The sequence below is a fragment of the Salvelinus fontinalis genome, chromosome 16, assembly GCF_029448725.1.
Source record: "Salvelinus fontinalis isolate EN_2023a chromosome 16, ASM2944872v1, whole genome shotgun sequence".
Classification (NCBI taxonomy): Eukaryota; Metazoa; Chordata; class Actinopteri; order Salmoniformes; family Salmonidae; genus Salvelinus; species Salvelinus fontinalis.
Window position 1 is genome coordinate 426,291 of NC_074680.1, and position 25,858 is coordinate 452,148.

General features: G+C 45.6%; 1 protein-coding gene across 1 annotated transcript in view; it reads left to right on the plus strand.

Moving 5' to 3' along the window:
- LOC129812506 (ALK tyrosine kinase receptor-like) overlaps positions 1-25,858 on the plus strand; it is a 779,676-nt gene that overhangs the window by 249,122 nt on the left and 504,696 nt on the right. Inside the window, exon 3 of the mRNA XM_055864118.1 lies at positions 21,715-21,870. Coding sequence (XP_055720093.1) covers positions 21,715-21,870 — 156 coding nt within the window. The remainder of the gene's footprint in view (positions 1-21,714; positions 21,871-25,858) is intronic.

Sequence of the window (25,858 nt, forward strand, 5' to 3'; positions counted from 1 at the left end):
AAAGAAACAGATATAAATTTGGGGCGCATAGAAAACAGTCATGAATACGTTCAGGTGCGTGTAACGCCTTTCCTAAAAGTAGACAAACAGGCTCAATCTGTTCAGAAAACCCCAGATCTACGCCATGTCATCTTGTAACTCATCAAACATAGTGATCAGAAACATTAACACTGTATATGACATGTGTTTTACAATATGGAAATGTGAAGTGCACATTTGGACAGGTGTTTGGCTTGCTTGTATGACATCAAAGCGGTATTTATTATAATCCTCAATGTCTGATCTTTCAAAATACATGTCCCTCACTCAGACAACAAAAAACGTAATTAAATTGTCAAATTCTGGGATGAGACAACTTCCGTCAGAAGCGCAGAGCCTGAGCTCTGACGTAATTTATAGCATGATACTGTACGGCCACTGCATTCCAATATAGGCACTTGTCAGTGCCCAAATCTGCCATGTTTAACTCGTATACGTTTACTATGTAAGAGTTTGTGGGATTCCACCCGGAGGGGCAGATCTGCCCGAGGGGTGGATCTGCCCGAGACGATACCGGGGAGCCGGGGTCCGATGGCGGTCCGCTTGTCGTTGATACCTGGAGGTGGTCTTGAGGAGGGCCGACCGGGCTCTCCTCCAGGTACGACGACAGCGGCGGACAAACATCTGGGCAGAAGGTATGCCGCCGACCTCTTCCTGCTCAGGGAAGAGCGGGGGATGTTACCCCATGGAACACTCAAACGGTGATAGGTCCGTGCAGAGCAGAGAAGGGTGTTGCGGACGTATTCTACCCACACCAGCTACAGGCTCCAGGTGGTTGGGTTGGCGGAGACCAGGCAGCGCAGGGTGGTCTCGAGGTCCTGGTCTAATAGCTCACTCCGACTGGCCGTTAGACTGGGGGGTGGAACCCGGAAGACAGGCTGGCCGACAACCCAAAGAGGGTGCAGAGCGCCTTCCAGAACCGGGACGAGAACTGAGGGCCGCGGTCGGAGACCATGTCCACGGGCAGTCCATGGATCCGGAAGACATGCTGCACCATGAGCTGGGCCGTCTCCTTGGGAGAGGAATGAAGTGGGCGGACTTGGAAAAGCGATCCACCACGGCCAGGATGGCGGTGTTGCAATCAGACGGGGGGAGACCCGTGACAAAGTCCAGGGAGATGTGAGACCAGGGGCGATGAGGGATGGGCAGAGGTTGGAGAAGGCCAGCCGGAGCTTGTCGAGGGGTCTTGTTCGATGCACAGACTGTGCAGGCGGCGACAAAGGCGGCGATGTCCGGAACAATGGTAGGGTACCCAAAGCGTTGTCTCACGAAGGCAAGGTTCTGCCGGTAGCCCAGGTGGCCTGGAGGAATGGGCCCACTCCAGGACCGCAGAGCAGACAGCGTCAGGTGTTCGGTTAGGACTGCTGCGCCTCCCAGACCTGTTTCCCAATACCCCAGCTGAGTGCCATCGCCAGGCACGAGGTGTGAAGGATGGTCTCGGGCTCCGGGGTGGTAGCCGTGGTGTTATAGCGGCGAGACAGTGCATCCGGCTTGACGTTGTTGGACTCCAGCCGGTAGGAGAGGGAAAAGTTGAACTGGGTAAACAGCAGGTCCCATCTCGCCTGCCTGGAGTTGAGGCGCTTGGCGGTGCAGAGATACTCCGGGTTTTTTTGGTCGGTCCAGACAATGAACGGATATTCCGCCCCTTCGAGCCAGTGCCTCCATTCCTCCAATGCAATCTTCACCGCGAGAACCTCCCGATTCCCCTCATTGTAATTCCTCTCCATGGCAATTTGGCGGTGGTAGAAGGCGGCGCAGGGATGCAGCATAAGATCCAGGGCAGAACGTTGGAATCGAACAGCCCCTCCCCTGAAGTCTGAAGCATCGACCTCCACCATGAACTGACAGGAAGGTTCCGGATGAACCAGGATCAGAGCCATGGTGAAGCGATGTATAACGTACCGGAATGCCCGGTCTGAGGCGGTGGACCTTGTGAACGGAACCTTGGTAGAGGTGAGGGCAGACAGGGGGGAAGCCAGGGTGCTGCAACCCCGGATAAAGCAGCAATTAAAGTTGGCGAACCCCCGAAGCGTTGCAGCTGCACCCTGGACGTAGGCTGAGGCCAATCCACCACCGCTTTCACCTTCTCAGAATCCATCTTGACACTCCCAGCAGAGATGATGTAGCCCAGAAAGGGAATGGTGGAGCGATGGAACTCACACTTTTCCACCTTAATGAACAGTTGGTTCTGCAGAAGGCACTGGAGAACCTGCCGGACATGGAGCACGTGTTCTTGGGGGGGGCGGGAGAAGACGAGGATGTCATCAATGTAGACGAAGACGAACCAGATCAGCATGTTGCGGAGAACATCATTCACCAGAGCCTGGAACACCGCAGGGGCATTGGTGAGGCCAAAGGGCATGACCAGATATTCGTAGGGGCCGCTGGCCATGTTGAAGGTGGTCTTCCACTCATCCCCCTCTTGTATCCACACCAGGTGGTAGGCGTTACGTAGATCCAGCTTGGAAAACACAGTTTCCTCCTGGAGTGGCTCGAAGGCCGAGGAAATTAGTGGTAGCGGATAACAGTTCTTCACAGTCATGTCATTGACTTTTCTTCTCCACCAAGAATAACCCTGAGCCAGCGGGAGAGGAAGAGGGACAGATAAATCCAGTAGCTAGGATGTCCCCAATGTAGTCCTCCATAGCTTTGGTTTCAGGTCCCGACAGCGAGTACAGATGCACCTGGGGTGGTGTGGTGCTATGGAGAAGGTCAATCCCACAGTCATAGGGGCGATGTGGCCGGGGACCTTCGGAACACCTCCCGGAGATCCTGGTACCTCGTGGGAATGGCCCAGAACCACCTCCGAGGACCCAGGAAGACGTCCCGGGGAAGGTTGCGCCGACTTCAGACAATGGACGTGGCAGAACGGACTCCAGCCCATGATGCCCCCCTTAGACCAGTTGATGAGTGGTTTGTGTTGCTGGAGCCAGGAGAATACCAAAACCACAGGGATCTGGGGGGACTTGATGAGCAGGAACTGAATGGTCTCGCTGTGATTCCCTGACTCCCGTAGGCTGATGGGAGTGGTGTTATGGGTAATCCGACCTATAGAGCGCCCGTCCAATGCTCTAACATCCACGGGAATGGAGAGGGGCTGAGTGGGGATGTTCAGCTCTGAAGCCAGTGTGACGTCCAAAAAGCTCTCATCGGCCCCAGAGTCAATGCAGACCCGGAGTGATTTGGACTGGTTTCCCCCAGCTGAATGACATGAAAAGGGGTGCGAGTAGGGGATGCAAAAAAGTTCCCCATATGGCCCACCAGAGTCCTCGCTCTTACCGTTGAGCCTGGTCTTTTACCGAGCACACAAAATAACCAAAAGTTTTGCTCCTTTTGCTCCTTTTGCTGATCCGGTGTTGCCGTTACGCTGGCGACAGCCCATCCCTGCCTAGTTGCATGGGCTCGGGAAACAGTGCCTCGGCCCTCCTTGGTGACTCTCGAGGATGGTTGGAGATCTCGGGTGCTCTCGGTGCGAGTGAAATCGCGTTTCCTCAATTGACCATCGATGCGGATGGTCAAAGCGATGAGGTAATCAAAATCTGTGGGTAACTCCCGAGCCGCAAGCTCACCCAAGACTCCATGCAGGAACATGTCGAACATGCTTCCGGGTTCCACGCACTCTCCGCTGCCAATGTACGGAAATCCACCGCATAGTTGGCCACAATGCGGGTGTCCTCACCTCTCCCATGAACCCCTCCAGGCTTGTGCATATGGCCAGCTGCTGTTCCCATTCAGCGGTAGCCCAGGTGAGAGCCCTTCTAGACATCAGAGTGATGAGGTAGGCTATTTTGGAGCAATCCGCTGGAAAGGAGAAGGGCTGAAGCTCAAATGAGGGCACACTGAGCTTAAAACGCCCGACAGGTGCTCGGCTCTCCATTAAAGCGTTCCGGAGGTGGTAACCGTGGGCTCCCGGGAAGGTGGAGTGGCCAGTGGGACGGCGCTGCTAACCGCCGATTTGCTAAGGGGCGGTGGGGTTACCACCGTGGCAGCCTGCCCCCCAGATGATCCGAGGGAATTGCTCCAGCAGCATGTCCAACGCCCGGTCATGGTGCTCAGCCAACATTTGTACCCCCTCCAACAGCCCACGAAGCAATTCCTCGTGCCTACCAATGGAGGCTCCTTGGGAGGAGATGGCATTGCGCAGCTGGTCTGGGTCAGTTATGGCCAGTTTGTACTATCAGGTATGAAGGCAAGACCCAGATGCAGAACGCTTCAGGCTAGGGTCTATTTTTCTCCACTTCCTGTCTGACTGATGTGCCCAAAGTAAACTGCCTGTTACTCAGGCCCAGGAGCCTGGATATACATATAATTGGTAACATTGGATAGAAAACACATTGAAGTTTGAATAAATGTTAAAATAATGTATGAGACTATAACACAATTGATATGGTAGAACAAACTCCAAAGAAAAACCAACCAGAAATTGTATTTTTTTGAGAGCCCATGATCTTACAATGGAACGCAATTGGTCATATGCAATTCCAGCTCCCAGATTGCAGTTCCTATGGCTTCCACTAGATGCCAAAAGTCTTTGTTCAAAATTGTGTCTTCCCAAACAAGGAAGAATTTTGAGTTTTGGTACTGGGAGTCAGAGTTGGAAATCAGTCTGTGAGCGTGCAACGAAGAGGACGCGCACCTGCTTATTTTGCTTTTCTATTGAACATACTTCTTTCCGTATGAAATATTATAGTTTAATTACATTTTAGGGTACCTGAGGATTGGATAGAAATGTATTTTTGGCTTGTTTTAACAAAGTTTAGCAGTAACTGTTTGAATTCCTTTCTCTGCATGTTGAACGAGTCGATTACTCAAATCGATGGCGCCAACTAAACAGACTTTTTGGGATATAAAGTAGGATTTTATCTGACAAAACGACCATGCATGTTGTAGCTGGGACCCTTTGGATTGCAAATCAGAGGAAGATTTTCGAAAAGTAAGTGAATATTTAATTGCTATTTGGGATTTTATGAAGCCTGTGCTGTTTGAAAAATATTTTGATCTGGTGCGCCGTCCTCAAACAATCGCATGGCATGCTTTCGCTGTAAAGCGAAACAATAGTTTTATATCCATAATTTTTATGATTATTTATTTGAATTGCACGCCATCCAATTTCACCGGAAGTTGTCGACGGGACGCCTAGCCCACAATCATTTTTAATATCCCAACAGGGGCAGGCAATAGACAGGTCAAGGCAGGCAGGGGTCAGTAAACCAGAGGTGGGGCAACAGTATAGACTCAGGGTCAGGGTAAGGCAGAGGTCAGTAACGGTACAGGTCGGCAGGCAGGCAGAATGGTCAGGCTGGCGAGCTCGGAGTCAACACAGGCAAGGGTCAAAACCACGAGGGCGAGAAAAGAGAAACTGGAAAAAGCAAGAGCTGGTTAGCTTGAACAACCAAGACGAACTGGCAACACAGGTCTAAATACACAGGGGATAATGAGGAAGATGGGCGACACCTGGAGGGGGGTGGAGACGATCACAAAGACAGGTGAAACTGATCAGGGTGTGACAATAAAGTGCACTACTTTTGACCAGAGCCTATGAGCATAAAGTAGTGCACTGTGAAGAAATGAGGGTGCCATTTGGGGCGTAACCTTGGTTTAGTTACAATGGGTGGCTGTTGTGCTGAGAGACCATTCAGCAACTTAACAAAAGCAGCGGTTGGAAATAGATCCAGAAAGAGACTATTTAATTGGAGAATAATCAGAAGTTATTCACTATAACCCCATAAGGACCACGGAACATAATGGCTTTGATGTAATTACTAACACTGTACCCGAAAATGTATAATGGCACGGATGGGCTTCTATGCAAAGCGGAAAAATACAGGTGAAACAGACTTTTACAGACAGTGAATGAGATGTGTCTGTCACAGAGTTGTTCCCTTCGCATTTCACCCATTGTTCTTCTTGTTGACAAACATTATTAATAACTCAACGGTTGTCCGATGTTGTTACAAAGTCACAATAGGACTTAAAATTGTTGTTAGCAATGGCGCATTGACACCCACAACTTTGAATCAACGTTGAGACAATGTTTTGTGGTGGTTTTGGGTTTGCTAGGTTGTGTCTTGATTACCAAATTACTTGCAAAAGCCATTATATAATGCATGGTCAATGCAAAGCCATTGAGAAATGTTTGTAGACTAGAATGCTTTTGACGAGGTAGGACAAGGAAAGGTCCAGTTTCACATGGCTTACAAGACCTACAATATGGCTCGGTTTTATCTTGACAGCTGCCACTTGCTTATGACAACCAGTCATCACTCAAACCATTATCCATGTGAAGATATTGTAATTGTCTGAGAATATTGCTTAACAAGTAGGTCATCTTCATAATAGCATGCATAACAATTGTGTTAAGCCAGTTATCATAACATCAGTTTATGTGAATGATTATGACACATTATTATGTGATCATGTGATCACATAACAAATCAAAGTTTATTGGTCGCATACACAAAGTTTATTGGTCGCATACACAGTTTAGCAGATGGTATAGCCGGTGCAGCTTATGTTACTACAGTGGTTCCTCCTTTAAACGTTGCGTCATACTGAAACACACCTTGCGGGCTGCTGCAGAATTCTATGGCACGTTATTTAATTGTCAGCCATTTTTACCATTAATGTTAGTTAGTGCTAGTTTGAATACCAGAAGACATCTTTGAGAAGTATCTGATAGTCTTCAATATTGGCATTACTAGAGGATTTAAAACCTTTTTTGTAGGAACATAGTATATGGGATTGATTTTAAGAAATCAACAAGGCAGTATAATGTCAACAAGTATGTGACAAGATTTATATATATTTGATGTTAAAAGTACAAAACCCCCCCCAAAAAATCAAGAACGTCAGGACGAATCTAATTAACAACCAAATAGCACTGTAACAGTAATCAAAATGCAATCTATACATATGTACACTATATGTATGTTGTTATCATTATACGTACTGTATGTTATACTATCAATACATACAGTATGTTATGTGATCATGATACCCAATAATGACACCTGATACGTAGCGTTTTGTACACCTTATGCTGATAGGGATCAAGTGCTTCGACATCTGCATTGCTTGCTGTTTGGGGTTTTAGGCTGGGTTTCTGTATAAGCGTTATATGACATCTGCTGATGTAAAAAGGGCGTTATAAATACATTTCATTTGATTTAAAGTTAAATGTTCAGCTTTTGTTGTTAAAAGAATATATATTTCTGCAAGTATGTTACGTTTCTGCATTCAATGTAGTGTTAAAAGGTTGAACTGGCCTTGCATAGGAAAGTGGTGTTCATTAGCTGTCACGCCCTGGCCTTAGTATTCTTTGTTTTCTTTATTATTTTTAGTTAGGTCAGGGTGTGACATGGGTAATGTTTGTGTTTTGTCAGTTTTGGGTGATTATATGGTAAAGGGGGTGTTGGGTGTAGTGTATGGGTTTGTGTTGAGTGTATGTGTCTAGCTGTGTCTATGTTGGATGTAGTTGTCTAGGAAAGTCTATGGTTGCCTGAATGGGTTCCCAATTAGAGACAGCTGATTTCTGTTGTCTCTGATTGGGAGCCATATTTAAGGTAACCATAGGCTTTCGTTTGATGTGGGTAATTGTCTATGTTATACGTTTGTAGCCTGTATGTGCACTACGTTCATAGCTTCACGTTTGTTTGTTTGTTTTGTTAGTTTTGTAATAGTGTTTTGTTTTCGGTTCTCTTTCTTCATAATAAAAAGGAAGATGGCTTATTTTCCTAATGCTGCGTTTTGGTCCGTCAATCCTCCACACGATTGTGACATTAGCTGACTAATTGTTTACAGAAACTAGCCTATCACAAAGGGGCATTCACATGAAAGTTAACCTTGGACTAGGGTAGTTCGAGGCACTCTTGTTTCTTATAATGTAAGCAACTGATTTAACCTAATCACTGAGGTTGCGTCCCAAATGGCAACCAATTCCCTACATAGAGCACTAATTTTGACTAAAGCCATATGGGTCCTGGTCAAAGTAGTACACTAGGGAATATGGTGCAATATGGGACGCAGCCAGAGTGTGAATTTACGAGGGGTCAGGTGGGTCTCAGACCATCTTAATTATATATGAGTCCCCATAAATACAACAAAGTCAAGCTTTGGGGGGGGGGTCTTTAAATAACTCTTCATTTAAACGTTCTCCTATTTGTTTAAAATGGCATTTGTACTGCTACAGTGGTAAATATGAAAATAAAAGCATATTCCAGATTAAACAAACACCCCCACATCGGTGTCATGTTTTTTTTTTAAGTATCCATGTGGCTGTCTCGTATCGCCCAATGTCATAATGTGTGGGTGTTTTGTAACAGATGTCTCTTTCAATTCATCAAATGGCGCTAGTGCACAGTGAACTGTTTGGATGCTAGAATTATTTTGGAGTGGACCAACATGCGCATGTAGCCTACTTTTTGAAGTGATTTGTTTGACAATAACATGAAAACATCATGACTGGTTGTGTTCATTCCACATTTAAAAGTAATACGTTTTTGTTTAACCATTAAATTAGATGCCTAACTGTCACGTTCCTGACCTGTTTGCTGTTTTTGTATGTATTTAGTTGGTCAGGGTGTGAGTTGGGGTGGGCATTCTATGTTATGTGTTTCTATGTTGGGTTAAATGTGTTGCCTGATATGGTTCTCAATTAGAGGCAGGTGTTTGACGTTTCCTCTGATTGAGAACCATATTAAGGTAGGCTGTTCTCACTGTTTGTGTGTGATTGTTCCTGTGTCTGTGTCTACCACACGGGACTGTTTCGTTTGTTCGTTCGTTTGGCTAGTCTTTCCTGTTCGTGCGTTCTTCGTGTCTATGTAAGTTCTCAAGTTCAGGTCTGTCTACGTCGTTTTGTTGTTTTGTATTCTATTCAAGTGTATTTCGTGTCAGTGTTCGTCTTGTTAATAAATTCTTTATGTCTGCATACCTCGCTGCGTGTTGGTCCGATCCATGCTCCTCCTCATCCGAGGAGGAGGAATATGACGAACGCTACACTATGTCACGATCGTCTTGCTGAGAAAGAGAGGACCAAGGCGCAGTGCGTGAAAAATACATCTTCTTTTAATGAAGGAAAAAACAAACACTTACAAAATGAACAAAACAAACAATCGTGAAGCTAAACCTGAACTAAGTGCACACATGCAACATAGAACATAGACAATTACCCACAAACACCTAAAGCCTATGGCTGCCTTTAAATATGGCTCCCAATCAGAGACAACAATAAACAGCTGTCTCTGATTGAGAACCAAATCAGGCAACCATAGACTTTCCTAAACACCTACACTGAACACAACCCAATACATACTAAAAACACCTTAAACAATACACACACCCTAAACTAGACAAAACACACAAAGACAACCCACCCCAACTCGCCCTGACCAACTAAATAAATAAAAGAAAAAAGGAACAATAGGTCAGGAACGTGACACACTAACTATTACGACTAGTGATGCATTGATATGACATTTGACCGATGTGATATTTTCCTTGCCAAAATATACGTTACCGATAACCGATATTTAACATTTCAGTGGCCTTTTAAGTGTTAACACACACAAACACATGGACACAGCGGTCTAAGGCACTGTGTCTCAGTGCAAGAGGCGTAACAACAGTCCCTGGTTTGTATCCAGGCTGTATCATATCCGGCTTTGATTGGGAGTCCCATAGGGCGGCGCACAATTGGCCATCATTGTAACGCTCTGGGTGTCGGGGGGTGTGAAGTCCGACGCAGGAACAACAGAGCTTCAATACGGTGCTTTCTTTTTAATGCACAACCGGCATACCAATGTCCAACACGGACTTACTGGGTTTCATAAACAAACGTCCAAACACGGAAGACAAAACCCAGTCCACAATACATCCACTCCTGAATCCAAAAGTACAAATGAACAATCCTGCACAAAGAAGCGTACGGGCTGGCTGATTAATAAAGCCACACTAATTACTAATTACCAAAACACATGTGATACAAATAAACACATAAGGAGGGGGAAGAAAAAGAGTCAGTGGCAGCTAGTAGGCCGGTGACGACGAGCGCCGAGCGCCATTCGAACGGGAAGGAGAGCCTGCCTCGGTTGAAGTCGTGACAGTACCCCCACTCTGACGCGCGGCTCCCGCAGCGCGCCGACACCGGCCTCGAGGTCGACCCGGAGGATGAGGCGCAGGGCGATCCGGATGGAGGCGATGGAAATCCCTTAACATGGATGGATCCAAAATGTCCTCCACCGGTACCCAGCACCTCTCCTCCGGACCGTACCCCTCCCAGTCCACGAGGTACTGCAGGCCCCTCACCCGGCGTCTCGAGTCCAGAATGGCCCGTATAATGTATTCCGGGGACCCCTCGATGTCCAGAGGGGGAGGAGGGACCTCCGGCACCTCACCGTCCTGCAGGGGACCAGCTACCACCGGCCTTTAGGAGAGACACATGAAACGAGGGGTTAATACGATAATAGGAAGGGAGTTTTAATCGATAACACACCTCGTTTATTCTCCTCAGGACTTTGAAGGGCCCTACACACTGCGGCCCCAGCTTCCGGCAGGGTAAGCGGAGGGGTAGGTTTCGGGTCGAGAGCCAGACCCTTTCCCCCGGTACAAACACGGGGGCCTCACTGCGGTGGCGGTCAGCGCTCCTCTTCTGCCTTCTCGTAGCTTGTTGGAGGGACTCCTGGACGGCCCTCCAGGTCTCCTTGGAGCGCTGTACCCACTCCTCCACCGCAGGAGCCTCGGTCTGGCTCGGATGCCATGGTGCCAGGACCGGCTGGTACCCCAACACACACTGAAAGGGTAAGACATTAGTAGAGGAGTGGCGTAGTGAGTTCTGTGCCATCTCGGCCCAGGGAATGTATCTCGCCCACTCCCCTGGCCGGTCCTGGCAATACGACCGCAGAAACCTACCCACCTCCTGGTTCACTCTCTCCACCTGCCCATTACTCTCGGGGTGATAACCGGAAGTCAGGCTGACCGTGACCCCCAGACGCTCCATGAACGCCCTCCATACTCGGGACGTGAACTGGGGGCCCCGATCAGAAACGATTACCTCCGGCACCCCGTAGTGCCGGAAGACGTGGGTGAATAAGGCCTCCGCAGTCTGTAGGGCAGTAGGGATACCGGGCAACGGGAGGAGACGGCAGGACTTAGAAAACCGATCCACAATTACCAGAACCGTAGTGTTTCCCTGAGAGGGGGGAAGATCGGTCAGGAAGTCTACGGACAGATGAGACCATGGCCGTTGTGGAACGGGGAGGGGTTGCAACTTCCCTCTAGGAAGGTGCCTAGGAGCCTTACTCTGAGCGCATACCGAACAGGAGGAGACATAAACCCTAACGTCTCGAGCTAAGGTAGGCCACCAATACCTCCCCCGAAGGCTCCCCACTGTCCTCATCACCCCAGGATGACCCGAGGAGGGTAGGACATGAGCCCACCGAATCAGTCGGTCCCGAACACCAAGCGGTACGTACTTACGGCCCGCCGGACACTGAGGAGGCGCGGGTTCCGCCCGTAGCGCCCGCTCGATGTCCGAGTCCACCTCCCAGACCACTGGCGCTATCAGCCTCGAGGTGGGGATGATGGGAGTGGGTTCGGTGGTCCTAAAGGCGGGACAGTGCGTCTGCCTTTACGTTTTGGGAGCCGGGTCTATAGGACAACGTGAACCGGAACCGGGTGAAAAACATGGCCCACCTTGCCTGACGTGGGTTCAGTCTCCGAGCTGCCCGAATATACTCCAGATTCTGATGGTCGGTCCAGATGAGAAAGGGGTGCTTAGCCCCCTCAAGCCAGTGTCTCCACACCTTCAGAGCCCTGACCACCGCTAACAACTCCCGATCCCTCACATCATAGTTACGCTCCGCTGCACTGAGCTTACTAGAGAAGAAAGCGCAGGGGCGGAGTTTTGGTGTCGTACCCGAGCGCTGTGATAGCACGGCACCCACCCCAGCCTCGGACGCGTCCACCTCCACTATGAATGCTAAAGAGGGATCCGGATGCGCCAACACGGGAGCATCCGTGAACAGAGCCTTCAACCTGTTGAAAGCTCCGTCCGCCGCCGCTGACCGCCGTAACCGCACCGGGCCCCCCTTTAGCAGTGAGGTAATGGGAGCCGCTACCTGGCCAAAACCCCGGATAAATCTCCGGTAGTAGTTGGCAAAACCCAAAAACCGCTGCACCTCTTACCGTGGTCGGAGTCGGCCAATTACGCACGGCCTTTATGCGGTCACTCTCCACCACCACCCCCGAGGTGGAAATGCGATAACCCAGGAAGGAGACGGCTTGTTTGGAGAATACACACTTCTCAGCCTTGATGTATAAGTCATGCTCCAGCAGTCTGCCAAGCACTTTGCGTACCAGAGATACATGCGCGGCGTGAGTAGTTGAGTAGATCAGAATGTCAGCGATATACACAACTACCCCCTGCACGTGCAGGTCCCTGAGAATGTCGTCTACAAAGGATTGGAAAACGGCTGGAGCATTCTTTAACCCATACGGCATGACGCAGTACTCATAGTGGCCCGATGTGGTACTAAATGCGGTTTTCCACTCGTCTCCTTTACGAATACGCACCAGACTGTACGCGCTCCTGAGGTCCAGTTTTGTAAAGAACTGTGCTCCGTGAAATGATTCCACCGCCGAAGCGATGAGAGGTAGTGGGTAACTAAACCCCACTGTGATGGCATTTAGACCTCTATAATCAATACACGGACGCAAACCTCCCTCCTTTTTTCTTTCCAAAAAAGAAACTCGAGGAGACGGGTGAGATGGAGGGCCGAATGTACCCCTGTCCCAGAGACTCCGCAACATATGTCTCCATAGCCAACGTCTCCTCTTGGGACAAAGGGTACACGTGACTCTTGGGAAGCGCAGCGTTAACCTGGAGATCTAGTTGGAGTAAGAACCCCTGACAACCTGCCGCCGCTCCATCATAATCCCTCGGGAGCGTAAAACGGAGCGCGCTGGAGCCGGGGGATGGAGAGTCCTGGGGGAGGGGGAGCCGAAGGTGGAGAGAGGAGCCCACTCCTCTCCCATCGCTCCATTCTCTCCATCATTTGGTCCATGGCTGATCCGATCCGATGGAGGACGGTGGTGTGGTGGAGAACCCGTTCCTCCATCGATGGGAGAGGGTTGGCTGCTGCTCCTGCTGACTCCATTTTAGTGGTGCGGGATTCTGTAACGCTCTGGGTGTCGGGGGTGTGAAGTCAGACGCAGGAACAACAGAGCTTCAATACGGTGCTTTCTTTTTAATGCACAACCGGCATACCAATGTACAACACGGACTTACTGGGTTTCATAAACAAACGTCCAAACACGGAAGACAAAACCCAGTCCACAATACATACATCCACTCCCGAATCCAAAAGTACAAATGAACAATCCCGCACAAAGAAGCGTAAGGGCTGGCTGACTAATAAAGCCACACTAATTACCTAAACACAGGTGATACAAATAAACACATAAGGAGGGGGAAGAAAAATAGTCAGTGGCAGCTAGTAGGCCGGTGAGGACGACCGCCGAGCGCCACCCGAACGGGAAGGAGAGCCTGCCTCGGTTGAAGTCGTGACAGTCATTGTAAATAAGAATTTGTTCTTAACTTATGGCCGCAAGGGGCAGCATGAGTAACCTGGAAAGAGGTGGCCATTTCAAACGGCCTCCTACTCAATTCTTGCTCGTACAATATGCATATTATCATTTCTATTGGATAGAAAACACTCTCTAGTTTCTTAAACCGTTTGAATTATTTCTCTAAGTGAACCAGAACTCTTTCTGCAGCCCATTTCCTATTTTTTCCTATCCGGAAGTGTCACGCCCTGGCCTTAGTATTATTGGTTTTCTTTATTATTTTAGTTAGGTCAGGGTGTGACATGGGTAATGTTTATGTTTTGTTGGTTTTGGGTGTTTATTTGGTAAAGGGGTTATGGGGTGTAGTAGATGGTTTTGTGTTGAGTGTATATGTCTAGAGTTGTCTATGTTGGTTAGTTATCTAGGAGAGTCTATGGTTGCCTGAATGAGTTCCCAATTAGAGACAGCTGATTTCGGTTGTCTCTGATTGGGAGCCTTATTTAGGGTAGCCATGGGCTCTCATTGGTTGTGGGTAATTGTCTATGTAAGAACGTTAGTAGCCTGTATGTTTGTGCACAACGTTTGTAGCTTCACGGTCGTTTTGTTATTTTGTTGTTTTATTAAAGTGTTTTTGTGTCGTGTTCATCTTCGTGTTAAAATAAAAGAAGATGGCATATTTTCCAACTGCTGCATTTTGGTCCGTTAATCCGCCACACGATCGTGACAGGAAGTGAGATTTCCAAATGCGAGGTCTTTTTTCAAGAGCTTGTCTATAAAAGGGCATGTCACTTGGGACCATAGAAACACGTCATACACCTTCCCCTGGGTGTCATGCGGAAGTGAGAGCAGAAAGGACTTGAATATCTCGTTCTGGGATTGAATACAGCCTCTTGGAGTGAGAGGTCCGCCATAATTATTTTTTTTCGAAGGCGCGAAGTTGGACCTTGAATTGCCTCCTGGAAAACCGTTGTTATAGGTGAATATAATCTCCGGCTTCGATTTTACTTGATACATGTCACAATATCATCCTAAAGTATGTTTTTTCAATATAGTTTAATTATATTATTGAAATTTATTCGGGACTTTAGACGTGATGCGTTGGAAGAATTTTTTCAAGCAGGAGAGGTTAGCGCCGCACGGCCAGTGTGCTTGCTAATTCAAGAGGGAAATAGTTCGTTCTGGATCCAAACAAAGACCGTTCTGGACAATGGACCCCTTTACAACATTCTGATGGAAGATCAACAAAGATAAGGACCCAATTTGGGATGCTATTTCATATATCTGTCGAGCTGTGCTATCGCTACCGATTACTTGGAATCAATGCTGTTGTGTGTTAGCCATTGCAGTAAGCTAATATAACGATATATTGTGTTTTCGCTGTAAAACACTTAAAAAAATCGGAAATATTGTCTGTATTCACAAGATCTTTGTCTTTCATTTTGCTATACACCATATATTTTTCTGAAATGTTTTATGATGAGTAATTAGGTAGTTGACGTTGGTGTCTGTATTTACTCTGGCTACTCCCGTGCTATTTCTGACTGTAGCTATGATGGTAGCATCAATGTAAAACTGATTTATAGCTCAAATATGCACATTTTTCGAACAAAATATATAGGACTGTCATCTGAGGAAGTTGTTTCTAGGTTTGTTTGGTTGGATCTTGGTTAGTTAGGTTGGCTTTGTGCATGCTACCTGTGCTGTGAAAAATGTCTGTCCTCTTTTGTATTTGGTGGTGAACTAACATAAATATACGTGGTGTTTTTGTGGTGTTTTTGCTGTAAAACATTTTAATAACGGACACGTTGACTGGATTAACAAGATGTTTATCTTTCAAATGCTGTATTGGACTTGTTAATGTGTGAAAGTTAAATATAAAAAAAAAATAGATTTTGAATTTCACGCCCTGCAATTGAGCTGGATGTTGTCATAAGTGTACCGATGTCGGGACAGCCCGCCTAACAGGTTAACTGACTTGCCTAGTTAAATAAAGGTTACACACACACACACCACACTGACCAAAAAGTAATTTTGTTGGCATTTACGTATGTCCCCATTACCAGTAAAACATAATCAAAACCTATTTCTTTCACATGCTGTGCTCTTTCGTTTTTCATTTATTCATTAGTTTCATTCTCAACCAGGATTTCTATGGAACGCCGTTTGGGGCTTTGCGTGTCAAATAAGCTTGTTGAGCAATCAGGACCTGAATATGACTGCACGTCACATAATAATTTAACGCGTAGTTATTACACATGGATTACACTCGTATTTCACATGTCACAACGATTCCTCGATACGTATGCTATGATGCTCGTAAAGTTGTCTCGCGCACATACAGTACTGGTCAGAAAAAAAACTAGCTAGCTCATGGATGCAAACAATGTTCTTCCCCAAAAACACAGCAAAACGACATCTGTTTCAGCTGCTGTAGTTAGCTAGCTGTCATCTAAAATAACCCTAATTTATAAGACAGTTCTTTTTTGATTAATGGTGGTCAGAACCATCTATTTTGAAGGCAAACCGCAAAGTCCACTACTGTGGCTAATCCTTATTGTGGCTAGCTTCTCAACACAACACGGTCCGGTCGAGCCTCACTAGCCAGATGAAGCTAGCTGGCTGCTTATAACGTTAGCTTAGGGCAACAGGGTTAAGTAGCTGGCTAGCGATTTACTTACAAGTATTCCTAAATCATTGCTAAGAATAATGAAAATCACTGCAGTTTCTACGGGTCATTGTTTTCAGGCTGGTTGTATTGGTGCTAACTAGGTACCAAGCTAAAGCTAGCTACCCCAGAAGTTGGACAAATTATGTTTATTACCAACGTGGTATTGTAAACACATCGTTTGTGGCCAATGTTTGATTGTTTGCAGACTTTTGTATAGCTTTGACAATGCTACTGTATCTGTTTTGACACGCAAAGACCCAAACGGCGTTCCATAGTATATACAGTTGAAGGCGGAAGTTTACATACACTTAAGTTGGAGTCATTAAAACTCGTTTTTCAACCACTCCACAAATTTCTTGTTAACAAACTATCATGGGAAAATCAAAAGAAATCAGCCAAGACCTCAGAAAAAAAATCATAGACCTCCACAAGTCTGGTTCATCCTTGGGAGCAATTTCCAAATGCCTCAAGGTACCACGTTCATCTATACAAACAATAGCACGCAAGTATAAACACCATGGGACCACGCAGCCGTCATACCGCTCAGGAAGGAGACGCGTTCTGTCTCCTAGAGAAGAACGTACTTTGGTGCGAGAAGTGCAAATCAATCCCAGAACAACAGCAAAGGACCTTGTGAAGATGCTGGAGGAAACAGGTACAAAAGTATCTATATCCACAGTAAAACAAGTCCTATTTTGACATAACCTGAAAGGCCGCTCAGCAAGGAAGAAGCCACTTCTCCAAAACCGCAGTATAAAAGCCAGACTACGGTTTGCAACTGCACATGGAGAGACAAAGATCGTACTTTTTGGACAAAGATCGTAACTTTTAATCACCTGCATTTAGAATAACTGCCAAGGTAAGAAAGTTATTATATGAGAGTACCTAAACCATCTAAACGGGAAGAACCATCTTATTAACGGGCGTAATAAATCCAACTTCTAACAGATTGGATTAGTTTAGAAAAATGTGATATTTATCTTTATGTAGCATAAGATCATTCATCAATCAATGTGCATGCAAAAATACACATATTGAAACAAACAATTCAAAAAACGATCCTGCATTTGGGCCTGCTGGGAAATATGATAATGATGGGTGTGGGTTTTGCGCATATGTGATGATTGTACCTTTTTCAAATTCAAAATATTGGGTGCAGAAATGTACCATTGTACTAGATTATCTGCCCATGTACCCTAAAAAGGTATCGAACAGTACCATGTGAGATTATATGTGTACCTCTGAAAGTACACTGTGTATTTTGACAGTTTTGTACCCCTGGGAACAATGCTGTACCCTAACCGTACCCTTTGTTCTGAGGCCATAGCAAAGAGCAATTTCTCAAGCAAGAGTTTGCGAGGACTGTCTGGGGGTGGTCTGAGTGAGGGGATTAATTGGATAAGCCTAATGAGAGGAATGTAACCTGAAAACTAGCTGTTATTGGCAGAGAGGTTTGAAACTATTTTTGTTATCGGTCTATTCATTTATACTGCCTGATGTCTTCAGGCAGGCTAAAACTCCATCCTATCACAATTTCACAGTATCATTCCAACCTCAGTGTGGAAATATACTGTATTTAAAACACAGGAACATCTCGTTTTTGACTGCACTGGGCCTAACAAGGGCTGGGATATTGAACTTTCTAGTAAAACCTTCACATCACTAAAACTGAGTCTAAATTCTTTAGAAACACCTATTTAATTATATGTGATTCGTAACTCCAGCTTAAAATGACATTGTGCCAAGGGCCAAACACAGAAATGGTGTTTACCTTGACCTTCTCTGAAAACACATCCCTTTGCTAAACAAAATGGATTTAGCAAAACAAAGACACAAGAACCGGATGAACAAAAAAACATGGAGAGAAGACGCTGCTTGTCTGTGTTTGCATTGGCAGTCGTGGAAACATAGAATCAGCTTGTCACCTTCGATGGTGTAATCAAACCGTCATATGTAGGGTCGTGGAAATTCAGTACTGAGAGAGACTTGGTCATTCCTTCAAACAATCATCTTAATTTAATACTGATTAATTATTGCAATAAGGAACCCGTCGACCGCACACTCTAAGTTGTGTTGCCGAGAGCTTCCCTAACAATGAAAAACAGACAGCTTATATATGACACCAATAATGTTTAGTTCCACCCCTCTCAGGCAGGTCAAACAGCATCATAAGCCACTTTCGGTTCATCCTGTCGTTAACAACACATGATGTTGTTTTAACCCCCAACCTTGGCTTAATTTCCCTGATGCCAGGATGTCTAGGACCCTTTGTTCCAGTCCATCTCTATCCCAGGTACAACCACCCCACATCCTGTCCATGTAATACATCTCCCCAGTGCACCACTGATCATAGAATGGAACGTGGCTGTAAAGTTGTATAGCCCGCTAGTAAAACCCATTTCCTCAACACACAGACTATCTGCAGGAAGCTAGAGTGGACACCATTAAACTCAGTATTAGCAGGACAGAATTATCTTAGTTTGTTAAGTAAATAATTGTTAAATATCCAACAAATAAGGTGAATACATCATTTTTCTATCACAGTAGCCTTGCTGAGTGATGTCAAAGGGAATATGATTACGTATTCAGGGTCGCATTAAGACATACGAATAAATTAGGGGTCCAAATGAGGATAAATGGGCAATTCACCCAGTTTGCTCATGTAGTGGATGGGAAAGCCTTGTGACAGCCTTGTGATTCTGTTGAAAGCCTTGAGTAATTTCTCTGGACGATTTGGCAACGTGCATGAGTGGTAAGGGAGTCATAGTGCACAAGTGTGCTTTTGCATTCGTTAATGTGTGTGGTATACGGGAGTGAAAAATGGGAGAAACAGCCAAATGTACAATAGCTCTGTGTGTGTAAGTGTGTTTGTGTCTGCTGGAGAGTGAGTCATGTATAAGATAAAAGTATATCTGTGAGTGCAGAGACGAATATTTGTATATTTAGATATGTGTGCATAAGACCGTCTTGCATACATTTGTCTGCTAGATTGCGAGTCATGTATAGCAGATAAGAGTGTCTGTAAGGGATGTCTCTTTATTTCAGTGTGTGTCTGTGTACAGAGGGGTCTGAAATTATTGACACCCTTGATAAAGATGAGCAACAATTACTGTATAAAAGAAATCAAATACTGAGCTATATTGTATAAAAAAAGGAAGTTATATTACTTTATATTAATACAGTTGCTCAGAGAAAGAGATTTTGTTTAACAAGTAATACTTTTTTATCTTACTTTTTGTACTGACACCCCTGGTTTCCATACCTTTCAATAACTCACCTTGCGGGAAAACGGCAGTGAGCCTTTTTCTAAAATAGTTTATGAGCTGGAGAACACATTGGTAGGGATCTTAGACCATTCCATCACACAGAATCCTTCCAGATCCTTGATATCCTTCAATTGCACTTATGGACTGCCCTCTTCAATTCAAACCACAGGTTTTCAGTGGTCCAATCCAGACTGACATGGCCATTCCTAAATGTTGATTTTGTGGCCAATTAACAATACTTTTTGGATTTTGTGTGCTTGGGGTTATTGTCTTGCTGGAAGATCCGCTTGAGTCCAAGTTTCAGCCTCATGGAAGAGGCAACCAGGTTTTTGGCAAAAATGCCCTGGTACTGGGTAAAGTTCATGATGCCGTCGACCTGAACAACAGCTCCAGGAGCAGTGGAAGCAAAAATTGCCCCATAACATCAAAAGTCCACCACCATATTGTACAGTAGGCACGGGGTTCTTTTCTGCTCACGCATTCTCATTTCGACGGGTCTGTTGTAACGGTTTTGACTTGACTTGAGGCTATTGTTTGTTAGGGGTGCCGGTTAGGTCGTGCCCACCAGAGAAAAGTTTGTATTGGTGTAGACTTCACTGACAGATGCGACCAACTCATCAACGAAAGGAGAAATCAAAGGGCTTATGTAAAAGTCACTGTTGTAAAATACGCTATGCAAAAACCTTTTAAACATTGAAATAAATAACTTCAAAAACAACCGTGCTTTTTTTGCGTTGGTCGTATTATCAAAATAATAACTTAAGTTCACTTGTAAATGTCCCTTACTTGGGGGGTATAAAAACAGTCTGCCCGGTAAATGGCTGAGTGAACCCCAAGTGACCTCAGTCATGCAATTGTCCTCAAACAGTGCATAAAACGAGTACCATACTGAACTCACGACCATAAACGCTCCTGGCCACACAACAACACACATTTTTGGGGGATTCACAATAGGCCTACTGTAACAGCAACTTGGTATAAAACCCACACAACATGTTGTAAATCACAAGGAGAGTAAATGAACTACCGTATGGCAGAAGTTGTCAGTCAGCATTTTCACTTTCACACCAATTGTATGGCTTGTGAATCCCCTATCTCTAGTGTATACAGGACAGTTTATATCACACAGTATACAGTCGTACTCATGCTGAACCACCCTGAACCAATGATAAACATCTATGGATGTGCTTCCATCTAACGATGTTCACTGATGCAACACGAAACACCTCAGTTACTTTACAGCTATGAGGTCATGTGTTGTGTCTGCCGCCACAGCATGTTGTGTAAAGCGTCCAGCAAGCCAGGACCCCTGAGAGGTGATTGAATGATAGGCTGATGGATTCACTCTGGCTTGGGGCTTTTTTTGTACAAGAGCCCATGGTGAGAAACCATTTGAAACTGATCGAGCACTCCAAAAGACAGATTGTCAGTTACCTAAGCCACAGGGACATCGCTGTTTCTCTGCTGGTGGCCATCCTCTCGGGAGGGAACAATTCATTTATGGATGGATGGATGTAGGTAGGGAACGATGGAAAGAGGGAGGGAGTGCGCACCACCACTGTTCAATTTTCTGTCTGAGTGATACTTTGCTGAATGGTTTGTTATTGTAATAACAGCGGATTGTTCGAACATCCATAGGTGCATGCTAACCTTCCCTGGAAAACAGCAATTTGACTTTGTGGATTAAGCAATACCTCGCAGAGAAGAGATTGTTGCCGTGTGCGCTACAAATGGAATTATTTCTGAAGCAGTTGCCTGTTGCCTTTGTGTTCACTTCTAGCAATAATTTGCATAGCCTGTGTGTCTCACAGATAATTATAAACTGCCACAGATGGGTTTAAACTTTACAGAATAGCTCTCTTTTGAAAACCTACTCCTCATTTTGATCTCCAGACTCCTCCAGCTCCTCATCTTCTGCACTTCTACATGGGGTACATCTCAATACTCGAAAGCAGCTTCCTCTACTCGCCTCCTTTCCTTGATCCAAACTGACCGAGTGCAACAGTGGACCTCCAGCCATATTGCTTTCATCCTGTATTTTCAGAGCAGTGCTTGAACGAGAAGGCAAGGGGAAGGAGGCCACTCCAGACTTGAGATGCAGCCATTTTGTTTATGATTTGCGACACAGTTCGCCCGTAGTTGCTACATGCTGTGAATTGACTGTTTATCATCTTCCTTTAGATACCGGGTGCCCCGGCAACAGGAAGCCATGTGACCACCCGCAGCCGGAGGATAACCCGGATTTCACGTGGAGCGTGGTGGCGGCAGACAACCCCTGGGAAGAGGGGAACGGGAGGATGGAGAAGAAAGGAGGACGTACACAGGGCTGGGAGGAAGGTAAGAATGAAGGTATCGCAACTTCGAAGCGGGGAAGTACCTTCTACATCATTTTCTCTTTCATTCAGCAACTTTAAAATGATACAGAAGCACAGTCTCAGCAGGACATACTGGATACATTGTATTTCATACAGAGGTGACAACCAACACTCATACCTAAGAGTATTTTCAGATATGCTGTGTGCTGGTTCAGGAATCACTCTATTGGAATAGCTGCGTTTGTGTTTGTTTTACAACCTTGGTTCAACAAAGACATTTGGTTACGGTGGTGCTACCGGAATAGATGTTTTCAATGTTAGAGTACTACATTAGGAGAACACAAAAGTACAACACGGTACAAGGCTGAAGGTAAACAGAGATGCTTTTAACTGGGTGAAACCTTCAGGTAGAATATTACACGACATGCATCAAAACTTAGACTCTATTTCAGAGTGTTATTGATATACAGTGCATTTGTAAAATATTCAGAACCCTTGGCTTTTTCCACATTTTGTTACGTTACAGCCTTATTCTAAAATTGATTAAATAGTTTTTTCCCTTCATCAATCTACAAACAATACCCCATAATGGCAAAGCAAAAACTGAAATATGACATTTCCATAAGTATTCAGACTATTTACTCTTTACTTTGTTGAAGCACCATTGGCAATGATTACAGCCTTGAGTCTTCTTCGGTATGGAGCTACAAGCTTGGCAACTCCTGTATTTGGGGAGTTTCTCCCATTCTTCCCTGCAGATCCTCTCAAGCTCTGTCAGATTGGATGGGGAGCATTGCTTCATAGCTATTTCTAGGTCTCTTCAGAGATGTTAGATCGGGTTCGAGTCCGGCCTCTGGCAGGCCACTCAAGGTATTTCAGAGACTTGTCCCGAAACCACTTCTGTGTTGTCTTGGCTGTGTGCTTACGGTCGCTGTCCTGTTGGAAGGTGAACCTTCGCCCCAGTCTGAGGTCCTGAGCGCTCTGGAGCAAGTTTTCATCAAGGATCTCTCTGTATTTTTCTCCGTTCCTGACTAGTCTCCCAGTTCTTGCCGCTGAAAAACATCCCCACAGCATGATGCTGCCAGCACCATGCTTCACCGTATGGATAGTGCCAGGTTTCCTCCAGACTTCAATCTTGGTTTCATCAGACCAGAGAATATTGTTTCTAATGGTCTCAGAGTACTTTAGGTACCCTTTGGCAAACTGCAAGTGGGCTGTCATGTGCCTTTTACTGAGGAGTGGTTTCGGTCTGGCCACTCTACCATAAAGGCCTGATTGGTGGAGTGCTGCAGAGATGGTTGTCCTTCTGGAAGGTTCTCCCATCTCCACAGATGAACTCTGGAGCTCTGTTAGATTGACCATCAGGTTCTTCCCTGACTAAGGCCCTTCTCCCCCGATTGCTCAGTTTGGCCAGGCGGCCAGCTCTAGGAAGAGTCTTGGTGTTTACAAACTTCTTAAATTTTATAATTATGGGGGACCTTTAATGCTTCAGAAATATTTTGGCACCCTTCCCCAGATCTGTGCCTCGACACAATTCTGTCTTGGAGCTCTACGGACAATTCCTTCGATCTCATGGCTTGGTTTTTGCTCTGACATGCACTGTCAACTGTGGGACCTTATATAAACAGGTGTGTGCCTTTCCAAATCATTCCCAATCAATTGAATGTACCACTAGTGGACTCCAATCAAGTTGTAGAAACATCTCAATGATAATCAATGGAAACATGATGCACCTGGGTTCAATTTCGAGTCTCATAGCAAATACTTGTGTAAATAAGGTATTTCATTTTTTTGCGAAAAATTCTTAACCTGTTTTCACTTTGTCATTATCGGGTATTGTGTGTAGATCGATGAGGACATTTTTTTATTTAATCAATTTAAGAATAAGGCTGTGACAAAATGTGGAAAAAGTCAAGGGGTCTGAATACTTTCCGAATGCACTGTATCTCCAAGGAGACAATTCATGGTGAGAATGAGTGAGTCGTTTGCAACTCCAGTAGTCTGTATCATTTCAAACGTGAGTACAAAAGCACCACTGTTCCCAAGCCTCAGTCATGTTCTTAGCATAGCGTTGCGCTTGTAAGAGGAGAAAATTCATTTCCAGAGATGATGGTGAGAATGGAGGGTGTGCCCACTTCCTTACGTGTTCTAATGAAATTTATCATGTCCCCTCAAGCATCCTAAGAGATGGGTCGAGATTTTTTTTTAAAAGGCCACATTAATCCATAAAGTATAGAGAGAGGGAGACGCTCTACTAAGCCTCAGTCAGTAAACGCATCGCCACAATCGCCTGATAATGTGTTCGGGTTACGTAAAGTCTTTGCAATTGCAAGGTAACGATAGCAACAATGGAAACAACTCAAACAAAAGTAATGACAAAATGATCAAAGATGATATCTCGTATATATTTAACAGCGGATACTTTCTGATTTTGTTTAGCCACAGTGGACCAGAAAGTTAGACATAATACATTTAGTTTTGGTGAAATGCTGAAGCCACAACAGCATGTTGTCGGATAGGAAACATAATAATTCATTCTTACTGAAATAATTGTAGCACCTGCCTCAAAGACAGTTGAACGTAGGGCTTGTGCCCAAGGCAGGGATTTTAAATTGTAATAATACACAGATAAATTACACGGGGGTGATCAAATTAACGTGATCTGACGTTAAAGCCACAGACGGCTCAACAGTTAGCTGTTCAGCCGTCTGGCAGCAGCAATCAACGTCATCTACACGTGGGTAACAAAAAAAGGAGTGCACCATACATGGCTGAAGGTAAAAATAAGCACAAAGGAAATGTATGTGCATAATCACCTCAACCCGTCAGATCAGGCAAATGCGGTGGGCGTGCGTTGAATGATTAGGCGTAGCCGCTGTCTCAGTACATTCCACCGGCGCCTGCAATTTATAGGGACGGAAATAAGAGCCGAAAAGTTGGATGAATATGATCCGGGAAATGAACAAGCTATTTCCTCTTTCGTTATTCTATGGTAAAGTTAATCCTCGAGGCTGTCGCACTGCATCGCCTTCATGTGGGAATATAGGGAACCTGTGATACTGGCTAGCTGCTTTTAGGTGAGAATAACAGGTGACCTATCACACATGCATTGATAAAGCAGGGAGGTGTTTTTTTGGCACAATTGCTTTGGCCTACATAGACTCACTTCTATATCTATCACTAATAGTACGGGCAACCCACTTTAAGACAGCACACGTCTTAGACTTAGTTAAACTACCTAGAGGTTCACCAAAGACCTACTGACTTGGCACATGCAAAGCCTACACGTAATTGAAGCCTATACTGATTTGCTTTGCCCTGGTGTAAGTACTCTTAAACAACATCTAATCCTACTCTTCGACTCTTTATCCACACTAGCAGGGCTTAGCATAGCATGCTAAGGGACTGCACTGCACCCCACTCTGCCCCCATTGGTGATAAACAGGCATATTAGAGATGCGGCTAATGACAATAGCTTGGGGCACCGATGCCTTTGGCCAGGCGATGACGTGACAGTGGGGAAATCTGCATAGCCGTTCAACTGAACCGCGCAGCCATCTTTGAGCCCAATACGACTCGTCTCCTCTGAGACGTGGCTGGTGTGGCGACCAGCGCAGATTACAAATTAATCCCCTCTGTTAAGGTGCAGAGATTTAGAAGAAATCAAGCCCGATGAGAAAGACAATTATTTTCAAAGCGCTTGGCTTCTCCTCGCGACCCCTCGATTCGAGAGGACCATTCTCAATTCCAGATGTCTACCCCCCGCTGCCACTGCGGAGGATTTGTGTGAATATGATTACACATGGATTTTTGTTCACACACGCCGAGGTGAAAAGGCAACAGCGGGCCCAGAGGGGCACCGGCAGGGGGGAGATATCCAGTAGGCTGCTTGTTTGCCGTGGCCATTGATTTGTTTGTTAGCAACAGAGTGCCCCATAGCCAGCTTTGTTGTTTTGCGATTCAAAGTGTCATCTGGAGTTTTCAAATGGGGGCAGGAGCACAGTGTGTGA